The 16903-nt window shown below is 40.5% G+C and overlaps 1 protein-coding gene across 4 annotated transcripts; it reads right to left on the bottom strand.

Annotated features, from left to right (window-relative positions):
* Nucleotides 1-5436: 5436 nt before the first annotated feature.
* Nucleotides 5437-14930, bottom strand: LOC138193446 (SRSF protein kinase 3). 4 transcript variants are annotated; one of them, XM_069141499.1, is made up of 14 exons: nt 14831-14930; nt 14492-14627; nt 13573-13676; nt 13397-13457; nt 11878-11986; nt 9759-9846; nt 9381-9468; nt 9053-9159; nt 8074-8236; nt 7631-7707; nt 6959-7066; nt 6504-6573; nt 6248-6340; nt 5437-6111 (listed from the first exon to the last, which is right to left on the bottom strand). In XM_069141499.1, exons 3-14 carry the CDS (start codon nt 13630-13632, stop codon nt 5924-5926), a joined length of 1212 nt encoding a protein of 403 aa, XP_068997600.1. In that variant the 5' UTR covers nt 13633-13676; nt 14492-14627; nt 14831-14930; the 3' UTR covers nt 5437-5923. The 4 variants fall into 4 exon arrangements, with proteins under 4 accessions (XP_068997600.1, XP_068997599.1, XP_068997601.1 ...); XM_069141498.1 differs by lacking the exon at nt 13397-13457; XM_069141500.1 differs by lacking the exons at nt 13397-13457; nt 13573-13676 and having other exon boundaries at nt 9759-11986.
* Nucleotides 14931-16903: the final 1973 nt, after the last annotated feature.

Below are 16903 nucleotides of genomic sequence, written 5' to 3'. Positions count from 1 at the left end.
TACCAACGCCTGAATCAACAGTACTCCATACTGCAGTCCTAATGTTAAATGAAAGGGTATTCAATTTATTACAGATAACGGGGAGTGGGGGGGGGGGGTGGTCATGCACTTACCATTAGAAGTCTTCATATTAAAATCAGCCGTCTGCTGTGGTTGAGTTTGAAAGCAGCGATGAATTTGTTGATTTCCAGAACTCTTGTTCTCTGTGTTCACATCCAACAGTGGCAGGTTATTGGTTCCAGAGTCGTCACTGCTCCTCCAGTAGTTTTGTATTCTCTCCATGCAGCCAACCATATTCATCCGACCAGCTTTCGTTGAAACTTCTCCAATGATTCCTAAACAGCAGCGTGGGGTTGTTTTGAAGAAATGGCCATTATATACCGTCTTGGGAAAGGCTGCAAATATATACAGCAAACGCCTCTTCTAGGTTAGTGACTACTACTTCATGAGACCTATTAACATCACCTGTGTGAGCCTTGTTAGATTCACTGTTGTGCTCGTTTCCATTATTTTTATTGAGACTCTACACAAGGAGTTTAACAGTAAAAAACAACCCACACCCTGCTAATGCTAAATTACCAAAACATTGCGCTCTGGCAAACAGGCAAAGTCAAGTCACAAGTTCAATGTGTGCTGTGCCCATTGTCTGAATCAGGTCACCTGTGTTGGCTATATAGTTTTTGGTTTAAAAATAATGGGTTTGTTTAATTAATATTTTTATTTTGTTTTCAAATTATGAATTATAGTAATCACATATTGCTAAATAAAAATACTAAATAAACAAAGGAACATTTTTGGAGGTTAAAGAGTTGTGCTTTTTCATATACTGTCTATGTGGGAATGCTATGGCAGGCTGTGATATTAGGGAAAGTGGAAATAGGTGTGTGAGTGGGTGGGGAAGATCCGGATATCAGGGGTTACTGCAGGGCAGGTGAATGTGGGAGTCAGGTGACAATATAAAAAACATCCTGGGAACATCTGGTGAACAGGTGGAGAAGCAGGACTGGAAAAACATACTCTATAGACTCTGTATATAAAAGTGGACGTAGCATCCAGGTCTAAAAAGTATAGCCAAATGCCTTAAAAAAGCCAGGGGCTGGCTCCAAAAAGACTCTGGCTCCAAAATACTCCCATTCAACGTCTCTAATGAAATACTAATTCAATATTTTTTTAAGAGGATAATAATAATTAATTTCATGCCAAACAAAAAAAACAGCAACAGCAAAGCCACACAAAGAAGAGATGTATGCTATATCAGAGGCTTTAGGGATAACCTCTAGCTTGCTGCTTTGGCAAATGTACATCTAACTTTATGACATCTGATGAAGAGCAGCTCACCATTGTTTCCACAAGCTTTTCAATGGAAATCATCCAAAACTATCTACCATGAAGTGAAGAAGATAGTCCAAATGAAGCTGGCGTCATCGGTGCTAATTTACTGCCGATAAAGAACAAACAGATCCATCTCTTTTGTTTATTAAAGTAATCTGTGCAGGGCCAAAGAGGTCAAAAGCACATCTTAGAGGCTATTGCCAGTCAAGAGCACACATCCAATACTTAAATTGTTCATGTAATATTTGTGCATTGCAGCAACAGAAAGGTTGTGGTTAAATAAAGATTATGGGTGTGACAAATGAACTAAAAGAGTGTGAAAGATTAGGCAAATGGTTAAAGGTCCCATGTTGTATAAATTCAGATTTCCTTCTTGTTTTTTACAAACCATAAAGCAGTTCTAGGTGCTATATAAATGCTGTGAAAATGTCAAGATAGATATATGTTGTCACATATATAGTCATATTCAGCAACAGTACTGTTTGGATGAGTCATTCAGACTTTTTAGGAGTTTGTGGCGTCGCAGTGAATATGTGATGTCACACATTTACCCTCAATTTTTCCTTCTGACCAACCTTCCATGGAAGAAAACACAGAGTAGCCATTCTGTCACAAAGTTAATGAGCTACAAGACTGCTAAAAACTTGTGGTTGGCCAGAAAAATAAGAAAGGAAAGTAATTGGTCATACGAACATAATTCCCATACTAGTCACACCATCAGCCAGGTTTTAGAATATAAATTTCACCAATGTGTTCACTTTGGGACCCCCTGAAGCTGGTGGTGGTTCAAAAATGCTGCAGCGCTCGGACACTGCAAGTACCTTCCAGTTCCTTGATGTCCTATTTGTTTTCTCTTTTGTCAGAGCATAGTGTGTCTCTCTCTGGTTACCGGCCTGAGGATGTCAGGAAGGAAGGAACTAACCACAAATTGTCCTGTGGTCGGTCACACATCTTGTAAAATATTCCTGTGTGTGTGACACTGAGACAGATAGATATATATTTTTTTCTCCATAGGTCTGACATGACACCTGACATTCCTGATCTCGCCCTCAAATATGAGAAGCATTTTTCCAGATGTCTGACAGCTTAAAAATATGTGACATACTTTACTGGAAATGCTACAGTCTTTACTTCATGCTATATGAACAGCAGCAAATGTAAACAGTTGAAAACAGAATATGTCCTGTGCAAACAATCATACTATCTTAAGTTCTTGAAATCAGATGCAGTTGGCCTACACTCACATTGTGCTTCTACAAAATCCTCATATTTCCTTGAAAAAAATTGATTTTGAAGTTTGCCGTGTTTTTCATGCATTGTTTAGGATTTTGAATGCATTTTTTGAGCAGTTGGTCGTTCACAAAAGAGGCAATGTCAGCACAAAGAGTTTTTAACAGTGTCAGCAGTCATATAAAGAGGTTTAGTCAGCATCTGTGTGTGGCAGGAGGAAGACATTAAATGATAAATTGGGGGTCGATGGTAAACAGGCCAACAAAAGATAGACAAAAAAAGTCCAGAACCAATCAACCATCATGTCAGGGCGCCGGCACACCCACGTAGTCTTAATGCAGCATGCGATGGCCAAAGGTAATATTTAGTGACGCATGGGTACACAGCCAGACTCCAAACACACCTTGTTCTGAAACAAAAGTTGGACGCTGGGAAGAAACCAGGGAATTAGACATGTGGAGTTTTTTCTCTCTCTCTCTGGCCAGTCGAGATGTGAGACTATAAATATTAGCCAGCGTCCACTGGGCCCTCACAAGGACTTTATTGGATTTTACTGGACATTCATATGATATTTAAGCTGGTGGAACCACCAAGTCATTAAATAGACAAAATTGGGGTTTGAAGAGTGTTTTTCACAATGAGACAGCCAATATACAATGTTCACGGAGGCTATCTACCCGTGTTTGTTTTCTGCTTGTCCTTCATCCTTCTGATCGGCAACAGATGCTCAGAAGCCTCAGTGTATCACAAAAAAGGTAAGTACTGCTTCTTTTTCTCTTCAGAATTAGTATTCAAACACATGTATTTGGAACACTCTGCCCAGCCCCGGGGTTGCTACCTTCCACATTGATCAATACTTGCTTTGTAAAATATGGTGTTTCTAGCTGTTACACCAACCCCGACTGGCCGACCGCTAACTTCCTGTCCTTTACGCCCTGACCTTGCATTCAGCCCCGTGGGGATTTTCACAGAACATCTGTATGCTCCTATTGATCCCTTTCTCAAGGTGACTGACAAACCCCTTGAGAATAGCTACCCACAGCCTGCAGGAATGGGAGAAGCCAGGGTCAGGCACATTAATTCAGCCATTAATGTGCCTGACCCCTTGCAGCATGGTTTTGTGTTCTGGCAAAAAGGAAAGACATTTATAGCCTTTGCAAAAGTAATGATGTCCTGAAAAAGGATGTTTTCACCTAGCAGGGTCATCATACCTGTAAGTTAAACTGCAGAGACAAGCTTGGAAATGTGAATCCAGATAAGATAGATTTATCACTTTGGTTCTTCCACAGGCATCTGTTCATACAAAGAGAAGTACTACAAACCAGGAGATTCGTTCCGGAGCGGCTGTGACAAGTGCTTCTGTCATCAATTTGGTTTCTACTGCTTTGCGTGAGTAGATTATTCACTTCAGGTCCCCTTCATTGATATATTTAAGGCAGTGTTTTTGGTCAGTTGTACATTGTGGCTGATTGTCATGAAAACTCCTCTTTTCCACCCCTACAGGCCAACGAAACCCACCTCATGGCCCAAGAAGTGTCGTCGAGTCAGGACATTGTGCGGTTACACAATCGTTTATAAAGAAAACCAACAAGTGGAGTGCCGAGCCTACAGCTGGATCGGATGACATACTGGGAGAGCTACCTTGAAACTTTTCTAAATATGTGGACAATGTACAATATAATATCGTGTGTGGTCATCATACAAAGCATGACCTTGATTATATTACTGTGGTAGGTTTTAATGAGGACAAGTCAAATCACTTTCTGATGCTTATGGTCATAAATTAAAACAATGGAAATGAAAGCAGGGTATCATCCTCGGCCAAAGGTAAAGTAGCTATATTTTTGTAGATTTCTGTGTCTGTTACACTTGACAGTGTTTTTCTTAGAATTCAAAGCTACAGTCTGGTGTAGATTGATAAAACAGTTAAAGATATGTTGCTGTTTTTTTACATTCAGTTCATATTGTGGTGGTCATGTTTTTTGTTTTTTTTTAAATCAGAATATGGTTTTCTTGATCTGAAATGAAGATTAAGCAAATTCCAAAGCAGTTATGTTTGAGAACATATAATGTACACACACTTCCCTGCAGTGAACCATATTTCTATTAAAGGAGCTACTGATACCCACAGTCTGTACTCTGATTGTTTATTGTGCCAGAGAGTTACTGACATTTTTAAAGGAAGACAATAAAATTTGCTCCTGAGTATTAAATGCTATCATGAAACTAACCAAGACAAAAAACATCTTCTTCATCTGGACTAAATCAAATTCCAAAATAGTTAAGATAAGCTTTCCTTGGCAGCCGGATTTTTGTAATCATTTGTACTTTTTAAGTTAAGTGTTAAAAATGTCAACATATGAATTTTTTTATCAGCAGGAATTTTTCCTTATCCAAATTGAAGACCTATAAGGATGTTATACAATACTAAACACAGGTTTTAGGTACTTGATGTACAAATGTCATCAATAGTTTTGATCTACCAATTCATTTGAGAGAAAGTGCTTTAATAGCCCTTGCACTCAGATCTTCTAGATCCTTCTCCAAGCATTGAGTGTTAAAAGCCTGCTAACTTCTCAGCTGTGTTTCACTGTATGTTTCTTCATCATCTTGGACATTTTGCCATAGTTCTTCTGTGGATTTATTCTGTTTCACAATCTTGTGTTTCCTCATGTGGTCCCAGAGGGCTGCTGTCAGGGGTCAGTGGGGGCCACTTCATCTCTTGCAGGACTATTTTTTTTCTTCCTAACGCGAGTTCCATATGACTCTCGCTGTTTGGGGTTGTTGTCATGCTGCAGATTGAATTCAGGATTGATCGGATGACAAAAATAAAATAAACTGGAACGACATTTGCCCTGCTTCTAATCTGACTTTATTCTTTTAATCTGTTCATTTTACTGTACAAAAGATCAATTAAAGGAAAAACATTGTTAAAGTACATTCACTGTGAAAGATCAACACATTTATATATTTTGTATCATTCTGATGCAAAATAACATTCAAGTTTACTGAATAATAGCTGCATTCTAAAGTTGCATTAAAATGACAACTTCACACTGGCTAGCAGTGTCAGGCCTATCAATGTAGAAACAGAAAGTCAAAATTACCTCTTCATAAGAGCTGCTTCTTAAAGTATTCCAAGGTCTGACAAACTTCATGAGAAAAAAAATCTTATGCAAGAAAAAATTGAAGCATAAAGTGCTGAACGGGGCTCCAATGGAGAATTTCTTCCTATTTGCTATCTGCTACTGAGAAAGAACAACATTTACAGAAATCCCCTTAGAACAAATATTCAGAGACACCTCAGCGAGGTCTAGCTGCTGAGAGCATCTGGCCGCGAGCACTGCAGATTGGGCTGAGGCTAACAGGAGGTCAACCAAGGGTGGCGGAGGCACTGCGCGGCAGTGGCCCTCTTCTCCGGCTGAAAATCTAACATGCGAAGAAGGAAGTCTGAGAATCCAGAGGCCTCCTCCAACAGGAAGTGGTATTTTTCCACCAGAACGTCATAAAGGCTCCAGAGCCTCAGTGGGCCAACGTGACGCAGGTCACCTGGATAAAAAACATTGTTTTACAGAACACACACACGTTTACTAGTGGCAACTATGACATGATTTATTAGAAATAAGTTCGATCATCCTGCAAATGAAGAGACTTCATTTAATTGTAAATGAAGTTGCAGACAAACCTCTGCGGCTGAAGTACTCTGCAGAGTATTTTCCCGAAAAGGCAACAGCTGGTGGGATTTTACCAAGCAGCTCCATGATCTGGGCGATATGGTCTGAGGTGGATGGAGACCATACACATAATAACACGAGACACAAATAAATGTACAGTTCGCATTAGCATCAGCAAATACAATGCAGCCACAGTGTAATGTCATTTAATCCTGCTTCCGCGCTCTTCACGCCTCTGTCAGAGTGAACACACTGCATTAAACCTACCTTCCTCCAGGGAAACAGACTCGCCCGCTTTGGGCTCGAACAGAGAGTCTCCAGTGACCAACTCAAAGGCCTGAGAGGAGTCAGAAGAACATTGAAGGGTAAGACATGTGGCTAATTAAGAGTCTACAGAGAGGACCAATTTCAGCCACACAGATGTCCACTTTAGATTTTTCAATCAAAGTGAATCATAGGGCTTTTACTACATGTCATTTAACCATCTTAGTTTAAGCTCGTGCGATGCAGCCAAACTTCGGTGCAAGCCACAAGACTTTATAAAAAATGTTAGTTGAAATTCCAACGTTCCCAAAGATACCGTCATGTTGATTCTTGAAAGAAATGTTTAAAGTGATTTACAAGACTCTTTACGTTTGATACAATGCAGTAATATAAATATTAAATCTTGTGCTGGAATATTTCAAAGAGTAAACAACCTAATGTTTTTGTTTGTCTCTCACCATGCAGGCGACACTCCAGATGTCAGCACACGGACCGTACTCAGATCCAAGCAAGACCTCCAGAGCGCGATACTGACGTGTCTGGATCTCCTCACAGAAATGTTTGTACTGGTCCAAGACAGAAAGAGAAACACAGCAGACTGAATATTATATGTGTTAGCTAGGAAGTATCTTGTCTACAATTTAATGGTCATCCCTTTTGTAATGGTGGTGTTTGAAGAAAATGATTTTCCTGCTTTTTTTTCTGCATACCATCACTACTGGTAGTAATGCTTGGTGGTGGTACCATATTCCGATCTCAGTACCTCCTTACACATTATTGGGTACATCTGATTAAACTACACACACACACACACACACACACACACACACACACACACACACACACACACACACACACACACACGCACACACACCCTACTACTGAAGGAGATTATATGAATTTCTGACTGTTAAATTGGTTGACTAATTATTTAGACAATATTGACATATTCAGTATCATTGCTTTTTATGTTGCTGTGACAAACTTCTATCGCCAGAAAACAATCACCTTTTAAAGATGGAGCCTTCTGGTACGAATAGAAATGTAACAATTTCAGCACAAGGCAAATGTAAAATGTCAGACTTTGAGCTTTATAATTGCAGTATGTTAAGTATAGAGCAAGTACTCACCACCCAGCAAGAGCTGCCCAAATCAGCAATCTTCACCGCAATTTCCTTTAAGCTGTATGGGTTTACCTGTTCCCTTTCTGAAAGAACAAGAATAAATAGTCGTCACTAAACTATGTTGTTCAATTATGTTTTACAATACATTCAAACATTGGCCGGTCCATCTCTGATATTTGTGATATGATGAATTTGCTTGATTACATGTTATTAAGAAAAAACAATTCTTACATCTTTTAATTTTTGTAAGTATAATGTCGATACAACAAAAGTGTTGACCTGACATTTACAACATACGCTTTCGTTATACACAGAGCAGAGACTTTGTACATTAAAAGCCTGACATTAGCACACAAGAACCCTGTGCGCTCCTACAGTTCAGTTATAAACTGCCCAGCTTTGACAATTCACTCTTAAGTACACTCTGGCCTCTGTAGTAAATCAAATACCTGTGGATTTGGCCTGCTTCCCAATCAGAACGAAGGAGGAGCTGCTGTCCCCTGCTGGTGCTTTGTGGGACGGCTCCTCCAGACACAGCAGGATGTTCTCTGGCTTGATGTCTGCGTGGATGATTTTACAGTGTGTGTGAAGGTAGTCCAGGCCCTGAAGAACCTACACAAAAGTACACAGTGGTTGATAATGTTTCCCTTCATGCTTGACAGTCACCTGACCTGTGTTTAGGAAAAACTGCCAGCTCTAAGAGATACGATAAAAATGAGTTTGTCGAACCTCGTATGCATCAACTACTTTTGGCTCCAGTGTTTACCTCTTGTGTAGAAACCCCATAATGTTTTAACCACTTGCGATAATTATTAATGTAAGAGTTTTGGGAAATCCACTTTTCTTGGGAGGAGATAGATGAAAATAAAAGACGAAAAAGAGTTGGAAGAAAAAACTATAAAGCTAAGCCACAAGGTAATTAGCTTAGCTTATCATAAATACTGGAAAGAGAGGGAAACAGCTCGCCTGGCTCTGTCTGAAGCTGAAAAAAAATATATTACTAACACCTCTAAAGTTCATTAATTACCACACACACACACATATTTCATTTGAAAACATAGAAAAAAGTAAAAAGAACAGGTTTGGTAGAGCCACATTAGCTGTTTCCCCCTGCTTCCAGTTGTTATGCTAAGCTTAGGCTAATTCAAAATAACTCCAGGTGTATATCTGCATAATATGTCAATGGTAGCTTTCCTTACCTACAATTTTCAGCAAAAAAAGTGAACAGGCATATTTCCCCGAATGCCAAATAATAAGACCACTGTATATAAACTGAGGAAAATTGTCTTTGGTAAATTGTGAACAACTGATTTTTGTTTGCCTGAAAAGAAGCAACACCTTTGCTGATCTCTATTTCCTGCAGCTAAACTATATGTTCATTAAGGTCTACTTAATTGTTGTCCGTTAAATTGATCTCCTGCGCTTTACCTGAGTAAGTATTTGTTTGACACAAGGCTTCAACAAGCCTGGATTCCCAAAACACAGCTGCAAGTTTCTCAGGTCCGGTCCCAGCGGCTCCAGCACCAGGCACATGTCTGACCACCAGGTATTAAGATCAGTTTTACAAACCAAACAACTGACATGCAACACCGTATGCAGTAAGTAATCCAATTCAATGCAATCTGCCTATCATCTGATACATTCATATTTTACTTTGACGTACAATGATAAACCTCCACAGATGATAACTCCTCGGTCCTTAGTGTCAAGTTTAGAATGCATGGCCAATAAATTATGAGACTCTAAAAAAGGATACGGATCCCGTTAACACCGGCTATCTTGAACTCATCTAGCAGCTGAACAATCCTTTTGCTGGAGGGTTGACGGCCCACAGGACCACTGGCCTGATGAAAGAGAGGAGAGGAAGGGAAACGGTGAGAGTAAGAAGGGGGACAAGACAGACAATAAAAAGGACGGGCAGAGTAAAAGAGACAGAGGCCGTTAGTATTTTAGTCTTGGTGTGTACAGAAAGACATGTAAGGCAATGGGGCTGAGAAGGGATTATAAGAGAGGTGTTCGTTAGACATGACAGAGAAAAAAAATCCAAAGCTACAGAGAAAATCAAAAGAACTGACTTTTGACAGAAAGAGAAAGAAAGGTTAGAGAGGAGAAAATCAAGCAACGGGTCACCAACACATCGTAAGAGAGCCAGTTCATCCTGTCCTGCCTGGGTGAAGCCAGCTCCACTCTTCAGCACCTTCACCGCAACGTGCCGATCGAGCCTGCCAACAGACACTAGATCATGACTGCTGGCATACCGCACACTGCTGAATTCACAAAGTCTGTGTTCTAATGTCATTTAAATATGTACGATGTTACCGTTTTCTTATTATTTTATGATAATAAAAAACAAAATCGCAGGTTGTGCTAAACAAATAAAAGTTAATTACATCCTTACAATTGTATTGTCTTCGCTAACCAGTCAAGTTGAAGGGAATATCCATTTTTGTTCCGGATAATTCACACATCTTGAACCTGACAGCATGGACAATCTACACAATCAGCACACAACATTAGTGTCATCAATTCAGAAATATGGTCACAATCTCCCCTTCTGTTACTGTGTTATGGCATCACATTGACAAGAATAGGAAAGAAATAATAAAAGATAACAGTGATCTTGACCATTGAACACCAAAATATAATCAGTTCTGTCAGGACCACTTTTGTGAAAGAAAGCTTTTGCTGCATCAGCAGTAATTTATATTTGGCGGTATTGCTCTGTTCTGGGAGCTCCCTGCCCTTCCACATGCTTACATGGAAAGCCTGAGATGGGGAGAGCACACCTCCCCGTTCTTCCATGTGCCTACATGGAAGACTAAGGCAGAGAGAGCAGCAGCAAGAACCCAGTAGAACAGAACAGGCATCAATGACAACAGAAATGGCATTGATTAAATCAGACACAGTATTAAGGAGGAGCTGGGGTGGTGGTGGGTGGCAAAGCGGCTAGGAGAGGAAGCAGGAAGAGAAGGCAGGCTGAAGCGCCTTTAAATAAGGTGCCCTGTTTGACATTTGCCAGTGAATGCATCTCGGGGAATCAGCTGAGCGTCAGCTGATGTGGGCCGGCCTTGGGAAAAGTTGTTGAGCTTATCAAGAGAGCTGAGCTTGACTTTGTGGCCTGCCTAAACAAACACTATGCCCCATTTCATGATTTAGACCAAGTGACCGTTTGTGCCAATTTAGCCCAAGGGATTCCTGAGATATCGTTGTCATGAGAATGGGACGAACAAATGGAATGGATGCGTGGTCACAGCCATTAACCACCAAAAACACATTAGGTCATCCTTAAGTCCGAGTGAATATCTGTGCTAAATGTGAAGAAATCCTCTGAACTTATTTTAAATATATTATGTTCAAAGAATGGCATGAGATCACAATGACCTTAACCTTTGACCTTCAACCATTACATTACATTACATTTCATTTAGCTGATGCTTTTATCCAAAGCGACTTACAATAAGTGCATTTCATCCATGAGGGTACAAAACCCAGAACAACAGGAATCAAGGAAATACAATTTCTTCAAGAAAGCCAAACTACAAAGTGCTATCAGTAAGTGTCATTTTAAGTGCTACTGAAGTTCTACTGTCCATCAAAAAAAGATCAACATCTAATCAAAAGCAAAGTTTTGTGCCAAATCCTCAGAAAAACAAGTCCATTAGAATAGGACAGATGTGAGGAGACAGTGAACTTGACCTTTGAAGCCCTAAATTGAATAAGTCCATCCTTGGGACAAAGTGAATATTTGTGCCCAATTGATACAAATTCCATAAAGGAATTATTGAGATATTGTGTTCACAAGAATGGCATGAATGGACGCACAGTCCAGGATGGAAGGACAGATGGATGGACAGATGGACAACCCACAAACATAATGCCTTGGGCTATGGCTATCGCTACCGTGGTGCCATAAAAAAAACTCTGTATTTGAAAGGACTGTACATAAACAATTAGATGGACCAGGAGAATACATATTCAAAGAAAGTGCTCAGACTGTACCTTTTTAATTTCCTGTCTAAACAGGAAGTTTCATTGCGTACTTGACATCTGGTGCTTGTGACCACCTTGTGTCCACCTTTTATCAACATTTGACCAGATTTATGATATAACATGCAGCGTGAAGGAGATGCAGTGCTGAAAGAAAACAAGGCACTTTTTCTTGTACAGAATCCTGTCAGACCTCCTCAACATCAGCAAACACTAAACCCTCCGAGCCCACGATCATTTGTGTGGGGTCCCCTAATGAAACCTACCTGAGGTCCTTACAGAGCCACACAGTGGCGAAATAGCCCCAGCCGAGTTTAGAAACCACCTGGTATCTTCTGTTGAAGGTGTCTCCTATCTGGACAGGGTGGTACCCACCTGAGGAGGTACAAAACAAGTAAAAATACTGAAACAAACAGAGTGTTACCTGTGGTTATAACTGTTTATCTTGTGATTTAATTTAATGTAAGTTTCACTTCCCAGGTGTCTCCCTATGTATTGAAATTTGAAACTTTTGCATCATACAGTATGCATTTTTCATCTGCTGTTTAGAGAGCTTAGAGAGAGGGAGAGAGAGGCCTAAAATGTGGCACGAAAGCTATTTCTGGCATTACAACTTCCTCTAAGCTATAACATGTCTGTTAGTGAGTAATACATTCAGATCTGCCAGCAGGACTCTGAAAAATGAGGGTGCTTAAGCCTGCTTCAGTTCACTTTCAGCCAGCATGACACACAGTTCTTGGAAATTGTCAGAGATCTTTAAACTGAATCTCTGTTTCTATTAAAACAGACAAAAACATACTGCAGGTAAAAGTGATACATAACAAGAGAGGTACCCAGGTTCATTGAAGACATGAGGGTTGGGTATTCTTTAGTTCACTGCTCAAGGAAGTTTATTTGTTAAAGATAGAAGTATGTAAGTAGTTACAACACAATTGGTTCACAATACAGTGTACGGGTGATATTGCATTGTCAGCGTTTTTTGTTTGATCCTTTCAAAAAGAAACACTGCCCAATACTATCTATGTCTCAACGCTCCTTGTGTTATTGAGTTGTGTGCAGTTCAACTAAAAGGATACAGCCCTTTTCAAAATTGGTGTATTTAAATATTTCAAGTCTGAAACATTAAAACTACTGATCTCTTTAGTTAAACCTAAATTAAATTGAATTCTATTTTGATATAATTTAATTTAATTTAATTTAATTTAATTTAGGTTTGATTGTACTTTGGCTTTGTCCTATGTCAGCCTGGTAACAAACCAAAGCATGTAATGCACACATGTCATACCACATCAGAGTTATGCCTCATCTAGGAGTGACAGCACAAACATGTGCGATGAACCCATTCTCACTCTCAGGGGTACAAAGAGTTGTTATCCAGAAATGAGAAACCAGTTGGGGTTTTCTGGTTGTTGTTTTTTGCCTCCTTTTGAAATCAAAGCTTTTTTACATTTTACAGGGTAAATCTGCCACAATTGTTGTAAATGTTCAGTTCGTTCTCATTCCCAGGGCATCAAATACTGCTGTTTTGTAAAAGCCGTTGGTGTCAGAGAGACATCACAAGACGCCCTTTGGTGTCGAAAAAACAGGTAATGTGATGAAGGTTGGGAGTGTTTTGAGTGAGCAAACACAGGAATTAAATCAGGGAGAACAATTTCTTATAATGTAAGTCATTAACTTACATAACCTTTGTTAAATAACTTATATGACGAACCGTAACTAAAAGTCTGTCCACGAGAGCTAAAGAGAGCAGAAATTCCACAATTAAACAGCAGTGTGTTCTCATACATGTAGTGGACATCTGTAGAGATAACGAGCAGCTACCGTTTCCAGCTGGAGCCCTCTGGTCCTATAGAGTCAGCGTGGTGAGAGAATCATTTAGGACAGGCCCAGGATAAAAGTGCAGCCAGAAGTTAATGCGTACACCTTCACATGATGGAGTGAGTTCAGAGACTCTGCCATACCATAACAGTATTCTCGGGGGTCTTCAGAGTCCTGGCTGACCTTGGGATCCAGCTGCTCATAGCGTTCAAGGGCTTTGAAACTATCAGACGAGCCAGGTTCACTCCTACAAACGCACACAGACATCTCAAATGAAAAATGGACTCTGGAGCCTCCTGCGTCACTGCCTGCACATCCTCCGCATACAATAATGTGCGTGTGCGTGTGTGTGTGTGTGTGTGTGTGTGTGTGTGTGTCAGTGGTGAGTTGCTGGGGGCAGCCAGAAGAGTTGAACTACTTTTAGAGTTTCCCATAGACTCAGCCTGCTATGGAAACTTGTCCCGCTGCCTGGCTAAGAGTGGACCCGCAGCATCGGAAGTAGCACTATTTCTGACCCGGCTGTAAATCATTTTGCCGAATGTTCATGCAACCTGATAACGCTGCGTCCCAGCTGCTTTGGATGTCTACTGTAGAGATGGCTGCAAGTTTAGGTCACGTCACGTCTGAAAGTAACGAACACAGCAGCAGACACAACATACAGTAGAGTTTGATGCTATGGCTCGATATGGATGAATACAATTTTATAATTTGGTAAACATTTTCATAGAAAGCCAATGACGTTCTTATTTTTTGCAAAACCTGACACTGAGATATTTCACCTGAAACTACCATTTAAATCACCTCCGTGATGCCTAAAATAATGCTGAAATGCTTCATCTGTGCTAAAATTAACTGATCCAGCCTACACTTCTCTGTGTGGACAATTTTTTATGACCTGAGTCAAAAAAATTTAAGCTAATGCTTTAATGCAAGGCTGCATAAAAATAATAAAAATAAAATGCCGAGCACAATGCATCCATGCAAAACTTTGCAAAATGTGCTTCCTGTGTTAAAGAGGAATGGGAAATCATTTCAGAGTAGATATGAAAGTCCTGTACTTACGTATGATGCTGTTTGGCCGCTGTGGAAGCTGAGTGGGGACTCCTCTGCATAGTGTGGTTCAGCTGATGCAGCCAGTATCTTCACTTAAATAGTGGTGGATATCTGCAGCCTGCAGAGATCAAATCTTTGGCGTAGACTGAGGAGAGAGTCAGATACAGTAGTAAAGTCAGCGAAACAGCAGCACCTTTAATGTTGCAGCAGTTGAACTGCTCAGAGGTGGAGGTGGAGGGGGTTGAGCTGATCTCTCAGGAGGCTAGGAACGACAGCAGCAGTAGTCAGCAGGGTCTAAACATGGAAATCCCCAGCAGCCTCCTAACTTACTGCCTGTTGGGCCATTACCTGCTTTCCTGTGTGATTGCTGTCCTTCAGGCTCTCCTGGTTGGATTAAAGTGTCTCTCTCTCTGTATCTCTGTTCCCTGATCTCGCCCTGTCATCTGCTGTGAGAAAGCCATAACAGAGAGAGGAGTGTCCCGTGAGGCCAAACAGATCAAAGGAGAAGAAGGGGGTGCCAGCTGCTGATCCCGCCCCTCCCCCCTCCTCGTCTCACGGGACCACAGGGATCACAGATTGCTAAACCTGGCTTGAGAGTGGGATCCCTGACCTCCGACACAATATTAAGTATCACAATAAGGTCAGCTGAAAATCAGGCATCAATACTTCTCTTCTCTTTCTTATCTGTGCTGTGTAAGACAACTGCACTTGAAGAACCAGACTGTAATTTGAGGCACATCTATTCTAATGTAAGGGGAAATCAAACTGACTGCTCCTGTTTTGTACCGATGAAGCGCAGCACTGTGTTGCACATGGAGGAATGGGAAGCTAACCTTCGTGAGTAAGTATTCCAAGTTGAATCACCTGATCAAAATCGGCAACTGACGGCTGATACGTGTGCACTTACAAATTTAACATAGGGTTTCAAGGGTTTCTGCTAACAATTTCCTGAGTTTGACATAAAATGTGACGTACGCTCTCTATTTACGTCCATGTTGATAATGTGTAATAGTGCACGAAGCGATAGTCACAAAAACGTGTGTAACACAGGTTCTTACGTGTCAAAACTTTTTGATCACCCTTTGTATTTTGGAGTTACATAAACAGCAATCTTACATGCAGAATACCAAAGAAGAGGCATTCTGTGTGAAAACACATGGTGTGAATATACACTCGATATTCCAGGCTTCATCCTCCCTCTATGCACACGTAAAGAAAACCCGTCTCAGAGCCTGATTCTCTGCTTTCTCCCACCAACACCTCGCAGGTTAACACTCCCTCTCTGACATGGAACAGGATTTCATGGTTGAAACCACCTACCAAAAGGGCTCCTGAGTAATAAAACACATGGTACAGATAAAGAAAGTGAGATAAAAGACAGAGGGTGTGTTGAAGGGAGAGAAGTGAGAAGTGAGTGATATGAGATATCAAAGGCCTCTTGACCTCATGTGAATAACTGTTCATAGTCAGATGACGTTACAGTATCACACCTCCTGAAATACTCAGGAGCATACTGTGGTGTATTTACATTTTGGGCATGTTTAATGTATCAATGTGAAAGCCCACATCACAACTAATGAAACCAACTAAGTTAAAATGTTATCTCAGAAAAAGGTTTGTATATTTGCTCGAACCCAGATGTGTCTTTCTGCTGTTACACTGTGCGGGGTGTCGGAGACTGGACTGGGCCCCACTGCTTACAATTTTTCAATCCAATCCACTTGTGCAGGTAACACCTGTGACACACCAACAAAACGAGAGGAAAAGTACCTCAAAGTCTGCTGTACACCGTTTTACATTGTTTTGAGGAAACATTAATTTAGTCATTCAACTTTAAACTGTACAAAATGGTGCACACTGTATTTTTTTTTTTTAACACATTCATGGGTGTAACATTCACATTTAGGCCAATAAATACACAATATTTGCTAACATCCTTACCACATCAATTTTATCACTTAGAGGCCAATTTATGAGGTCAGCATTTTGCTAAAAGTAATGTGACAGTTGTGCAGTATGTCCTAACTTAGACGTTATTGTGTAATAAAAAGGTTGTCATGTCACCTAAATGATTATTTGAAGGATGTAGTTGTTGCTGTTACAATAAGAGTTTTGGCCTTATTTTATTGATATAAATAAGGTGGACACACTTGATTGGACAACATTACTGCTACGTCACCAACTTTGCTTTGTGAAGCTGACAATGTTACCATTTTGTCAGCATAGGGTCAGAGAGATGTGAGAATGCAATTTGTGGAGGAGTTACATGACTTGGCCAGGGTTGCAGAACTACAATAACACCCATTATAATGCGATCAGAACAACAAAACTATAAAGCCAGAGCCTCTTTAAAGTACTCCCTGGGTGTTCTATTGCATGGCAGGTGTTCATTCTCTTTCACAGTCCATCCTCCTGTGTCCT

Source organism: Embiotoca jacksoni, unplaced genomic scaffold (assembly GCF_022577435.1).
Source record: "Embiotoca jacksoni isolate LCO1_2020_lvr unplaced genomic scaffold, fEmbJac1.0.p SCAF_9, whole genome shotgun sequence".
Lineage (NCBI taxonomy): Eukaryota > Metazoa > Chordata > Actinopteri > Embiotocidae > Embiotoca > Embiotoca jacksoni.
Note: the sequence above shows the minus strand (reverse complement) of the source record. Positions and strands in the feature narration are given on the sequence as shown.